This window comes from Capra hircus, chromosome 5 (assembly GCF_001704415.2).
Source record: "Capra hircus breed San Clemente chromosome 5, ASM170441v1, whole genome shotgun sequence".
NCBI classification, from domain to species: Eukaryota; Metazoa; Chordata; class Mammalia; order Artiodactyla; family Bovidae; genus Capra; species Capra hircus.
The window spans coordinates 55,237,766-55,250,365 of NC_030812.1; the positions used below are offsets into that span (position 1 = coordinate 55,237,766).

At 44.3% G+C, this 12,600-nt stretch overlaps 1 protein-coding gene across 2 annotated transcripts in view; it reads right to left on the minus strand.

Moving 5' to 3' along the window:
- Nucleotides 1–12,600, minus strand: part of KIF5A (kinesin family member 5A) — a 29,037-nt gene that overhangs the window by 10,648 nt on the left and 5,789 nt on the right. For both annotated transcript variants that reach the window (XM_005680281.3, XM_018048017.1), the window contains exons 2-16: nt 7,017–7,104; nt 6,850–6,923; nt 6,337–6,441; nt 6,033–6,081; nt 5,538–5,593; nt 5,227–5,314; nt 4,798–4,922; nt 4,204–4,308; nt 3,569–3,717; nt 3,316–3,464; nt 2,867–3,042; nt 1,818–1,886; nt 1,237–1,443; nt 792–938; nt 2–190 (exon numbers count right to left, since the gene is read on the minus strand). In XM_005680281.3, coding sequence (XP_005680338.1) covers nt 2–190; nt 792–938; nt 1,237–1,443; nt 1,818–1,886; nt 2,867–3,042; nt 3,316–3,464; nt 3,569–3,717; nt 4,204–4,308; nt 4,798–4,922; nt 5,227–5,314; nt 5,538–5,593; nt 6,033–6,081; nt 6,337–6,441; nt 6,850–6,923; nt 7,017–7,104 — 1,776 coding nt within the window. The remainder of the gene's footprint in view (nt 1; nt 191–791; nt 939–1,236; nt 1,444–1,817; nt 1,887–2,866; nt 3,043–3,315; nt 3,465–3,568; nt 3,718–4,203; nt 4,309–4,797; nt 4,923–5,226; nt 5,315–5,537; nt 5,594–6,032; nt 6,082–6,336; nt 6,442–6,849; nt 6,924–7,016; nt 7,105–12,600) is intronic.

The window sequence follows — 12,600 nt, forward strand, 5'->3', positions numbered from 1 at the left end:
CCTGGGAGATGAGGAGTTGGCAGGATGAGAGCTCCCGCCCAGTCACTTCCATCTTGCGGTGACATTCGACCTGAAGGTTCTCCAGCTGCCGGCACCGCTTGACCACAGACTTGACTTCAGATTTTATTTTGCTGATGTAGAGTCGGGCCACCGTGAACTCCTCCTCAATGGCCCCGCTGATCTCCACTGGCTGTGGGGTGAACATGGGAGGGAGGAGGTGCCTCTTTGCTCCTGGGAAGCCCCTTATCCATTTCCTTCCACTCGGCCTAGCCCCACACACACCCACAGGCACAGGGACTCCAGTGGGACAGGTATGTTCCAAACAACTTTTAGCAGCTCTGTACCACCTGGCTTTTCACACTGAATCCCCCTCTCTGCATCCAACGATCTGTTCTGACAGCCACCCTCTTCCCTTCTATAGAGAAACAGGATATTCTGTAGTCAGACTGATCCACTTGATCACACAGATGGGGCATCGTCACTGCCACAGATCTCTCTATATCATTCCTAATTTTGTGCCCCCATCTCCAAATCCTGCTAAAAGCACATCTCCACTGCTTCCTTATCCAGCAATGTAAATTTCACCAGGTATGTAGAGCTAAAATGTGTATTTCAGTTGAGTCTATGCAAACCTTTGCGTGTTTTCCTGTGTCTAGTTTGCAGGTGTGCTTCCTGGATCTTGTCCCCCTCCTCTCAGTATCTCTGAGGACATGAGTGTCTCACCTACACCTCCCACCAGTGCCCAGAACAAGAAAGATCTGAACAAGGCCACCACGTCTTTCTCCACTCACCAGCTTAATCTCCCCGTTGCCCACGATGACACTGAACTCACTCAGGTCCTTCATCAGCCCGTTCAGTACCTCAGCAATCCGTTTTCGTTGGTGTCCACTGACCTCCTGCAGCCGCTGCAACTCAGACTCCAGGGACAGCATGGTGGCCTGGGGACAGTCCTTCAGGTCATGCCAGCACCATCTTCCTGCTTCCCTCCCCCACCAGCCAGAGGCCTCTCCCTTCCTGCATGACCCTGATGGTTGCTACGAAGAGAACACAAGCCCTGCAGAAGGGTCTGGAAGAGAGAATGCTCAGGAGGGTAACGTGATGGAGTGGGAGAGGGGCCCACCACGAACTGAAGGACAGCACAAAGGTACAAACACGATACCACCCTCTTAGGAAGCAGAGTTCCCTCTGGACGCAGAAGGTGTTCTGAGGTCAGGGTGCTCCTGGCTGGCCACTCACCACCTTCTGAGACAGCTCATCCACCAGAAGCTGGTTCTGCTGGCTCTTCTCCTCGACCTCCTGGGACTTCTGGTCATAGTTCATGGCCAGCTCCTCCAGAGCCTGCAGCACTTCCTTCACCTCATCCTTTGCAGCATCATTCTCTGACTGTAGGTGGCTCAGCTCCCGCTGGACCTTCTCATTGTCTCCTCGAGTGGACACCAGCAGCTGCAAGGGAGGGGTGGGTCATGGGCAGGAGTCTTCTGCCAGTGACCAGCTCGCCGGCTCCTTGGCCTGGGGAAGCTGAGCCCCCCTCACCCAGGTATAGCTCTAGGAGAGAGGCAAGGGTCCAAGCAAGAGTCAAGAGGAATGGGGCTTTCAGCTTCATAGAAATAGGGTACCACAATGAAGGAGCACCCAGACTCCAGCTTCTGTGCTTTAAGCAAAAGCCCAATTAAGCCCCCAGATTTCTACTGTCTCGCGGAGGTGACTAACCCCTAAGCAGAATGCCCCTTCTTCCATCTTTCCAGAAAAGGTCTTTTTCCTGCCTTTCAGGGATGGACACACAGCCCTCTCCTCTGTCTTGCCCTCCTTCCCATTACCTCTTCCTGGTCCAGCATCTGCTGCTTGAGCTTCTCTATGAGTTGGCTCTGCTGGTTGATCTCATCATCCTATTGGAGAGATAAGATGGAATGAAGGGAAGCTTCTCATTCCAGTTTAGACTTGGGAGCTTGGGGCAGATATGGATCTTGATAAAAATTCAGATAGTTTAGGCTTTGAGTTCAAAACATCCTAGGCCTTCCCTGGTAGTCCAGTGGCTATGACTCTGTGCTCCCAGTGCAGGGGGCCTGGGTTCGATCCCTGGTCAGGGAACTAGATCCTACATGCAACAACTAAGAGTTCCCATGCTGCAACTCAAGATCCCTCATACCGCAATGAAGATCAGAGATCCTGACTGCTGCAATTAAGACCCAGCACAGCCAAATAAATAAATATTTTAAAAAGAAAGAAAGGAACTCTATATCCTAAAAAGAAAGAAGTCTTTTCCTCAGCTTCTCTCCTTGATTCCTGCCCTCACTTTTTAATTCCTTTCTTTCTGGAAGTTAGTATAACCTTGACAGTGTACAGCAAAAGCATTCAAATGTTCACATCCTTTAACTGAGAAATCCCACTCCAGCACTCCATTCTAATTGAAGCAAAGTCTTATATGGACAAGAGACAAAGATAGTCACTTCAAAGTTATTTATACAGCAAAAATAACCAACTAACAAAACACGAAACCCTAGAAGGCCTGTAAATAAATAAATGGTTAAATGCATTCTGATAAATGGACTGTAAGGCAGCCATTTAAAAATACTTCAGTGAAGAACTGTTAACAAAGTACGAAACTGCTCGTTATATAATGCAGAATGAAAAAATCAGACGTGACGTTACACATACAGTATAATCTCAGTTGTGTGGCTTTATTTCTGAATGGTGGGAGGAGGAACGATTGAAATTTTCTTCAATATGTTTTTATTTATCTTTCACATTTCAATAACAAACATTCATCTCTTTTAAAATCAGAAAAACAGTCAGGATAAGCTACTCTTTTGAGCCCTCACTTACCATCCCACCAGGCTCACCCCCGTGCCCTGCCCGATCTCCTCACCTTGTCATCAAGCTGCTTGTAGAGGCGGCGGATCTCCTCCTCGTACTTCTGCCGCTCCTCGGGCGCAATGCGCACTACAATGGATGAGTTGTCGTTCACAGGTGTCTCCTCACAGAGCTCGGCTCCCAGGGCAGCATCCTCCCCGGCCAGGCGCTCTGTCTCAGGCACGTTCTCTCCTGGCGAAGTGGCAGAACAAGGTGAGGGACAGGGGCTGGAACAGCTGCACCCGCGGGCCCTTCCTCCCTAACTGCCCATCGCAGAGACCTCCTGGCTTCCATGTCTCTTGCCCAGTGGACCGTCCACCTTTCTGGGGGTGGGGAATAAAGGAAGTCAGCCCCCTCTCGCTTTCCCTCATGACTGCTCTACCGCATCCCTCCAGAAGCACAGTCCTCCTTGGAGGTCGTAGGAGCACTCTCTGGCTCCCTGCACCCCCAGGACCCCTCACTAACCATTGCGCCACCGGCTCAGCTCTGCCTCCAGCTTCGCAATCGTCTCCTTCTGAGCCTTTGTCTTCTCCTTCTCCTTCTCATATTTCTTTTTCCACTGCTCAGCAGTCAACTCCAGATTCACGGAGGCAGTGTTCTTAATGGTCTTTGCCCTGGAGAGGGGAACGAAGAGATGAGACTTCCATTAAGGCTCATAAGACCCTGAGCGGAGAGCACAGCAGGGGCTGGGGCAGGGAGTAGGGGACCCGCCACTGACCGCTGCCCGAACATCAGGGTGGACTTGGTCTCCGCATCGTTGTAGCTGGACGGTGAGCAGCAGATGAACATCGTTGTTCGGCAGTTTCCTCCCAAGGAGTCTTGGAGAATCCGTGTCATTTTACTGTCACGATATGGAACGTAGCTTTTCTGGAGGAAAAGAGAGGCCTCGAATCAGAAAAATTCAGCAGGGGAATCAGAAAAGATGGTAAGGGAGTTTCCTGATGGCATAGTGGTTAGGATTCCAGGGTTTCACTGCCGTGGTCTGGGTTCAATCTCTGGTTGGGGAACTGAGATCCTGCAAGCTGCATGGCACAGCCAAAAAAAAGAAAGAAAGGACGGGACTTCCCTGGTGGTCATCCAGTGGTGAAGATTCTGTGCTCTCAATGTAGGGGGCCTGGGTTCAATCCCTGGTTGGAGAGCTAGATCCCACTTGCCACAACTAAAGATCCCACATGCCGCCACTAAGACCCAGTGCAGCCAAATAAATAAAATAATTTTAAGAAAATATTTTAAAAAAGCAAGAAAGGATGCTAGTGCTTACTAGGGGTGGAGCAACCCATGAATTGGGCATGATGAGGCAAGGGCATTAGGAGAAGGCAGAAGATGGGGTGAGGACCCCTAAGGAGCACTCACCGTGCCCTCAGCCAGCGCCGAGATCACGTTCCCCAGGGCCGACAGGGACTTGTTGATATTCTTGGCCTCATCCAGCACGGCTCCCTCAGCTCCAGTCTTGCTGACCTACCAGGGCACAAAGGGTGAGTGTGTCATGAGTGGCTGCAGAGTGAGTGGGCTCCCCCCTCCTCTTCTCCTCGTAAGGTGGCTTAGTCCAAGGAGAGGAGGATAGGAAAGAAGATGGAGAAGGCCCTCCTCTTGTCCCCTAAATGTTCTGGCTACAGACTCTCTCCCCTACACATACAATATTATACAATATTCCATTTATGTGAAATGTCCAGAAAGTCAAATCCAGAGTCAGAAAGTAGGTTAGCGGTTACCAGGGGATGGGGGACGGGAGACCAGGGCATGACTGTTAACAGGTGATGAAAAGGTTCTGGGATCAGGGGTGATGATGCACAACTTTGCAAACATGCTGAACTGTGTACTTTAAGATGGTGAGCTTCACGGTATGTGAATTCTAGCTCAATGAGAGTTATTTTGATTTTTAAAAAGGCCACCCACCCCCCTCAAGGCTTCCTTCCCTGCCCCCTTCACCCTGGCAGGAACCCCCACCTTCTCGCTTCCTGCCAGGTCCACTAGATACAGCTTCCCACTCAGCTTCTGCTCAGTCTCCATATTTTCCTGCTTGATGTTGATGAGGAAGATGCTATGGCTTCGAGAGCTGTGTTCATTCATGTCTGTAAGAGGCAGGACGAGACAGTCCTTATACCAGACTCTGTGGAATGAAGCCCTCAGTCCTCAGCTTCCACGGACCACCGCCCCCACCCGCTGAAAGGGGGGTGTCCACCGGGACTAGCCCAGCCCCTATGTATCCCTGATACATGTATTGCCTGTAGCAAGGGTGCAGGCTCTCACAGACAAGCATCTCTCCTCCAGAGGAGGACACAGCCTCCCCCTGCTCACTTTCAAGTCCCTCAGCCCCCATGGGCACAGAGGAGAGGCAGATGCCAGACTCAAAAGCCCCTGATCTCCCCCACTCACTGGTGACAGCCACGTGACGATTTGATTTCCCTTCATCAATCACATCTAAAATCTCCTCCGGACTGGACACAAAGCGCTCAGTACAACCCTGCAGGGGGCAAATGGACAGTGACCCCATACACTTTGGTCTACAGATTAAATTACCTGCACAGTGACCAAATGACCCTCAAGGCAGTGCCTTTGCCCAGGCCCCAGACTCCTCCCCAGTCCAGGCTGTCTGCCCTCCGGCTCCTGGACCGTGATCTCCCCTCCTCCTGTGCCCGCGCTCTCAATACCCTGGCCCCACCTGCTCGCTCCAGCCCCGCTCTCACCTTGACAAATGGCACCCGGTTCTTGTCCTCATGTACAGACAGATTTGTCTTGGTCACTGAATCGAGACAATTCAGGGTGAGCAAGGCCAGCACTTCCACCCCCCTACCTACCCAACCCCTTTACCCTGCAGTCTGCTCAGATGGATGATTCTTCTGTGTTCAAAAGGGAAGAAGACTCCCCTGTGAAGCCTAAACTCCCTGCTCACTCTGAAGGCTGTTTGCCCTCCTGCAGGATTCCAGCCCCAGGGCTCCAGCTAGGCTGAGGTTGTTTGTATGTGGGCCTGGGCATCTAAACTCATCTTCTGACCCTTTCGGTTTTTGGAAATTCTTGGTGAGTGAAGGTAAGGGCCATGAGTACAAGTGTGTGTGTCCTCGTATGCCTGCTGCACCTCTCACCAAACAGCACCTAAGCCCAAGAGGCCAAGAACACTGTGATCATTCTCTTCCTTGCCTTCCTCACCCCCCACCCACCCACTGGGATTACACACCACTCACCATCCAGAAGGTCACGGATTTTGTCCAGGTAAATCTCAAAGTAAGAAACCTGGGTTAGGAAGAAAGGAGAAGTATAAAGTGATGGGGGGCCTATCTTAAATCTGATTCAGGTATCACAGGCTAATGTGATCCACTCAAATAGTGGTGGTGGGAGGGAAAGGGCAGAAGAGACTATTTTGGCAGAGAAGAACTTAGGTAACCATGGGGGAGAATAAGTTGGGGAGCCCAGGATCTCAGTGGGTTTATGCTAGATCCTCCCCTCCCAGTCCCACAAGAGGATGCCCAGTGGTCATGCCCTGATCACCTTGATATGGAACTCAAGATTCTCATCCATGGAGTAAATGTGGTTGAAGATGTCTCGGGCAATTCGAGGAATGATTCCCATCAGCTGGGGGTCATGCAGCTTTCCCTGGGGAGTAAGGGTAAGGGTATTCCAAATGAGGCTTGGGCTCAGGAGGAATCAGACAGTTCAGAGGGAGGCAGACGAACGCAGAGGTAATAGCTGCTAAGAAGACCATCCTGACTTAGGGGATGGTCACTACCTTTAGTGGAAGGAAGAGGGAACTGAGCAGCCCTCTGAACTGTCATTGCTGCTGCTTTTCCAGGTAAAAGAAGAAAACTTGCATAGTGGAAAGGAGGGTGAACAGCAGCAAGCTGAAGGGAGTCCATTAAACTTCCACAATAACACTGCCCTTCCAGCGCTACACAATAACGCTGTACCAGGCAGCCCTCATTCCTAGATCTTCCCCCACTGAGACTCCTTGGCCTCCCATTAACACTCCCAACTCCTCTCTCCCATAAAAGTTAGAACCCTCACCTCCATAGTATGTGTCTTCCCTGAGGATGTCTGTCCATATGCAAAAATGGTGCCATTGTAGCCAGCTAGGACATCTGGAAAAGATGGCAGAGAAAGACCACTGCTAGAGAGAAGTAGGGTAGGGAATGGGAGCTTGAAAAAGTACACTCTCAAAATACACTCATTACCTTTGACAATCTGCATGGCACAGGCATGATATACTTGCTCCTGAGTCGTGTTTGGGGGAAATACACGGTCAAAGACATATGGCTTCCCCTGGAGTGGAAATAAAAGACGGCAGACATCAGTAGGGAGGTGTGGGGAAGAAGAAACACCTGAAAAGGCACCTGTTCCTCAACCTTCTGTACTCATGGACAATTATGGGGATGAAGGAAACCAAAGAGAAGCAAAGCTGAGTACTGACCCCAGGAGTTGTACCCGTGGGCTAGAACGTCACTGAGGAGTATCACATGGCGATACTACACGAGAGGATCCCAGCCTTGGTGTGACAAACTCACCATCCCAGATCCCCTGCCTGGGATCAAATGAGAAAAGACAAAAGGACTACAGGCTGTAGAGAGTGAAGAACAATATACTGACATTAAAAATCTACCACTAAGTTAAAAAAAAATCTTCCTCAATAGATCCATATGTTCTGATATGAAAAGATATTAAAGGTGTATTACGACTGGAAGATACAAAGTTAGGGGCAGATGTATAGTGTGCTGCCTACTGCGTAAATGAAATAGACAAATGCTGAACTACTGAGCTGCTATGGAAATATTAACACAAGCTCTCTCTTTGTGAAAAAACATATGAAATCAGAAATACAGTTCTTCCTTTAGGGAAACAGCTTTAAGTGAAGAGAATCTGAGAGGCAAATTCAGGTAATGTTATATATCATGTGTGCTGGTAAGAATGCTAAAGATACAAAATATTTGCAACCCAGGAACCCAAAGAGAATAGATTTGCTATCTGATCATATTAAAGGGAAAATCTCTGGTATAATTCAAAGAGACTCTGCTTGCTTTCCATGGTAAGTGACAACTTTTCAGTCATATTTTCCCATTATTTGGTATAAAGAAACTATGACATAGTTGTCAAATTATTTTGCTACAGAGTCCATCTTTATTCAACTGATAGGTTAACCTCCAAGTCTATAGACGCCAGAGTTTGGGAGACATATTTTAACTAAGACAAATCATAAGCACTGGAGAAGGCTGGAGATGTGGGTCTGGGCATATCTACAATATTGCACTGACATAGATAAACTTTTTTTCCAAAAGGAAGTGTACAAAAAATAACAATGATTAGAGAGAGAAACTGGGAGGGAGAGGTGGCTTTCATTTTACATTTTATCCTGGAAGGTTTACATTTTTAAACCAGGTGCAAGTATTATGTTTTTTATTTTTTAATGCCAAAGAGAGTGAGAAAATAGTGTATTTTTTGTTTTTCTTTTTAATTCTTTCCAAAAAGGATATTTATACTAATAAGTATTATCTTTAATATTTAAAAGATTTTCAAAATCTGATTTATGGTAAAAGTCAACTAGGAATATTTATCTGGTCTCTCTGTGGTGAGAGATTCTGAAGTCCCAAAAACAGAATCCACAAAGAGAAAAAGTTGTGCAAGTGCTCTCTGCAATGAAAAGATACTGTAAACTGTATACTACTGTAAACTGATAGGGCCCTTCTGGAGGACAATTCTATTAAATATTCAAATGTCCATACTGGCCATACTCTGTCCCACAGATTTCTTTCTTTATTATTATTATTATTTTTTTACTTTACAATATTGTATTGGTTTTGCCACACATCAACATGAATCCGCCAGGGGTGTACACGTGTTCCCTATCCCAAACCCCCCTCCCACCTCCCCCCCCACACCATCTCTCCGGGTCATCCCAGTGCACCAGCCCCAAGCATCCTGCACCCTGCATCGAACCTAGACTGGCGATTCGTCTCTTATATGATATTATACATGTTTCAATGCCATTCTCCCAAATCATCCCATCCTCTCCCTCTCCCACAGAGTCCAAAAGACTTTTCTATACACCTGTGTCTCTTTTGCTGTCTCGCATACAGGGTTATCGTTACCATCTTTCTAAATTCCATATATATGCGTTAGCATACTATATTGGTGTTTTTCTTTCTGGCTTACTTCACTCTGTATAATCGGCTCCAGTTTTATCCACTTCATTAGAACTGATTCAAATGTATTCTTGTTAATAGCCGAGTAATACTCCATTGTATATAGGTACCACAGCTTTCTTATCCATTCATCTGCTGATGGACATCTAGGTTGCTTCCATGTCCTGGCTATTATAAACAGTGCTGCGATGAACACTAGGGTACACATGTCTCTTTGAATTATGGTTTCCTCAGTGTGTATGCCCAGCAGTGGGATTGCTGGGTCATAAGACAGTTCTATTTCCAGTTTTTTAAGGAATCTCCACACTGTTCTCCAAAGTGGCTGTACTAGTTTGCATTCCCACCAACAGTGTAAGAGGTTTCCCTTTTCTCCACACCCTCTCCAGCATTTATTGCTTGTAGACTTTTGGATCGCAGCCATTCTGACTGGCGTGAAATGGTACCTCATTTGTCCCACAGATTTCAATGCTAAGAATTCATATCGCAACTTGCTTTAAGCACTTAATGATGTGTGTAGATGGATGTTCACTGCAGCCGTTTGTATTAAAGAAAAAGAAGAAACAATTCAAACACCCATCAAGAAGATATTGGTTATACCTCCATAATCTACTCCTATTACAATGAGCAAGTTTGGTTTACATTGTCCAAGATCAAATACATGAAAACATGCCCAAGATCAAATACACGAAAAAATAAAAACAATTTGTATAACATGATTATATATTTTTAAAAAGCATAGGGATAGAATAGTCTTAGAAAAAGACATGGAAGACTGTATATAGATCTGTTAAAGGTGATTATCACTGGAAAGCAGAATGATAGGAACTTATGCTTATGACATTTTTTCTGTGACATGTAAATATTTTACAATGACATACTGCTTTGAAATTAAAGAAAGAAAATAGTATAGGTGAGTTACAGAAAAATGTGTAATAACATGATAAGGTACACACAAAATTATTTTAAGGAAAAGGTGGTTTTTAAAATAGTGTGCAGTGTAAAACACACACACACAAAAGTATATGAAGGATTATTCCATTTCAGTAAAAATGTATGGTATTATATACGTATACAAGGTATGTATATATGGATACCTTGCATAGAGAAACATGTTAACAGTGGTTATCCTTGGACAGTGGGACTTTAGGAGTTTTTTGTTATTGTTGTTCTTTTTGATTTAGATTTGAAAGTATTCTAAAATGAAAATATATAATTTTTAAAAAGGAAAATTATAAAAAAATAAAAAGGAAAATTTTAAATTTTAAAAACAAAGAGATTAATACTCTTACTATATAAAGAACTCTCATAAACTAGTAACAACAAAAAAAATTAACAGAAAAAAACTAACAAAAAAAACCCCAGAAAAATATGGACAACAGTTAGGTACTAACAACAGAAGAAACACAAATGTTCAATAAACATAACGATGTTTAACATTTTTGAAGAAAAAACAGTAACATCATTTTCCACCTATCAAACTGGAAAACAAAAACTTAATTGTAATACCCAGCATAGATGAGGGTTCGAGAAGGTATAATTTCCGTGAAAGGAGCACCTTCATTCTTTTCTGGTAGGACAGTATATCCATACTTTAATGGGGCAATTCAGAAATGTATGATCAAAAGCCTTGAATTGTACATATCCATAGACCCAGATATTGTACTCCTAAGAATTTGTACTATGGAACTATGTGTACCAAATAGTTGGCTACAAGAATGTTTATTATCAGCACTGCTTATAGCAATGAGGATTTGAAAACAACGGAAAGAAGTTACATTTAGGGGACTGGTTAATGCAAGGCATTGATTATACTATGGCATGTACATATGTTTTATTCTTTGCTACGATTTAAAAGGATGACATAATAGAACACCAATAAATCTCAAAAATGAGTTGAAAGAACTCAAAGAGCACATACTGTATTATTCTTTTTATATAAAGTTCAAGAGTAAACAACACTTATTTGTAGCGATGGAACTCAAAGTAGCGGTTGCCTTAGGGTGATACTCACAGGAAGGGGGCAAAAGGGAGCTTTCAAAGGGCAATCAAAATGCTCTAGATCTCAACCTGGGTAGTGGTCACACAGGTGTCCAAATACATTATAAAATTCATACAGCTGTTTGCATAAGATTTGTGCAGTCACTGTAGTAAATTACACCTAAGTGCTATCATAAAGTAGAACATCACAAGATGATGTGATAATGGCCCTTAAAACGTGAATTATGCACAAACTCATTGTTAATAAGAAAAAATGAATATTAGACTATATTAGCATTTTAGCCTATCAAAGTGGCCAAAATAAAATAGTTTGATGATGGGACTTAACTGTTAGCCCTGTCAATTAAGATGCCTTCTCTAGGGGAATTCCCTGGTGGTCCAAAGGTTAGGACTCAATGCTGCTACTGCAGGGGGAATGGGTTCAATCCCAGGTAAGGGAACTAAGATCCCACATGCTGCAGTGGCCTGGCCAGGAATAGTCTGATGATGCATTGCACTGCCTGGGCCCTTAAATATATTAATACATATGGTCATTCAATTGTTTGTAATAGCAAAGGATTAGAACAAATCAAAATATCCATATCTATCAGAACCTGGCTAAATAAATTATGGCATATCTCTACAACAAATCATACAGTAGTTAAAAAGAATGAGATAGATACTTATGTGCTGATGTAGAAGGATCTCTAAGACTCCTCGTTAAGTAAAATAAAAAGCAAGGTACGGAACAGTATGTATAGTATGCTGTCACTTGTATTAAAAAAAGTACATGGATGTATTAAATACATATGCATTTGCTTGTAAATGCATGGCATTCTTCTAGAAGAATCTGCAGGAAACTGGCTATACAGCTGCCTTCTGAAAGGGGAACTGGGTGGCTAGGAAAGAGGAGTAGGAAGGAGACTTAATTTTCACTGTGTATCTTTTTTATATCATTTGAATTTTGTTACATGTGCATGTAAGACATTCAAAAATTAACTTAAATTTTTTAAATAAATAAAATTATGTAAAATATTTAATGATGGTGAAAGTCATGGTATTTTGTTGGTGAAAAATAGGTTACAAAACAACAGAGCTTATGATATACTTTTATTAAAATCATTATATGTATATTTGTAGGAAAAAAAACTACTGGAAACAAATACATCAAATTGTTAACAGTATTTAAGGGGCAGATTTTTAGTGAGTTTTAATTTCTTCTTTGTGCTTTTCTTTGTTTCCAACTTTGTCAACAACCCTGGGTTGGGAAGATTCCTGGAGAAGGGATACGCTACCCACTCCAGTATTCTTGGGCTTCCCTAGTGGCTCAGTTGGTAAAGAACCCAGTGTGGGAGACCTGGGTTCAATCCCTGGGTTGGGACAATCTCCTGAAGGAGGGCATGGCAACCCACTCCAGTATTCTTGCCTGGAGAATCCCCATGAACAGAGGAGCCTGGCAGGCTACAATCCACGGAGTTGCAAAGAGTCGGACACCACTGAGCGACTAAGGACAGCACAGTGCTGTAACCAGATTATGTTTACTACTATTAAAGAAAAATCTACCTTGATTCTTTTTTTTAAGGTTGACTGAGTTTATGAATTATTCATAGGACTTTTATAAATTTTTCACCATTTTAAAACCATT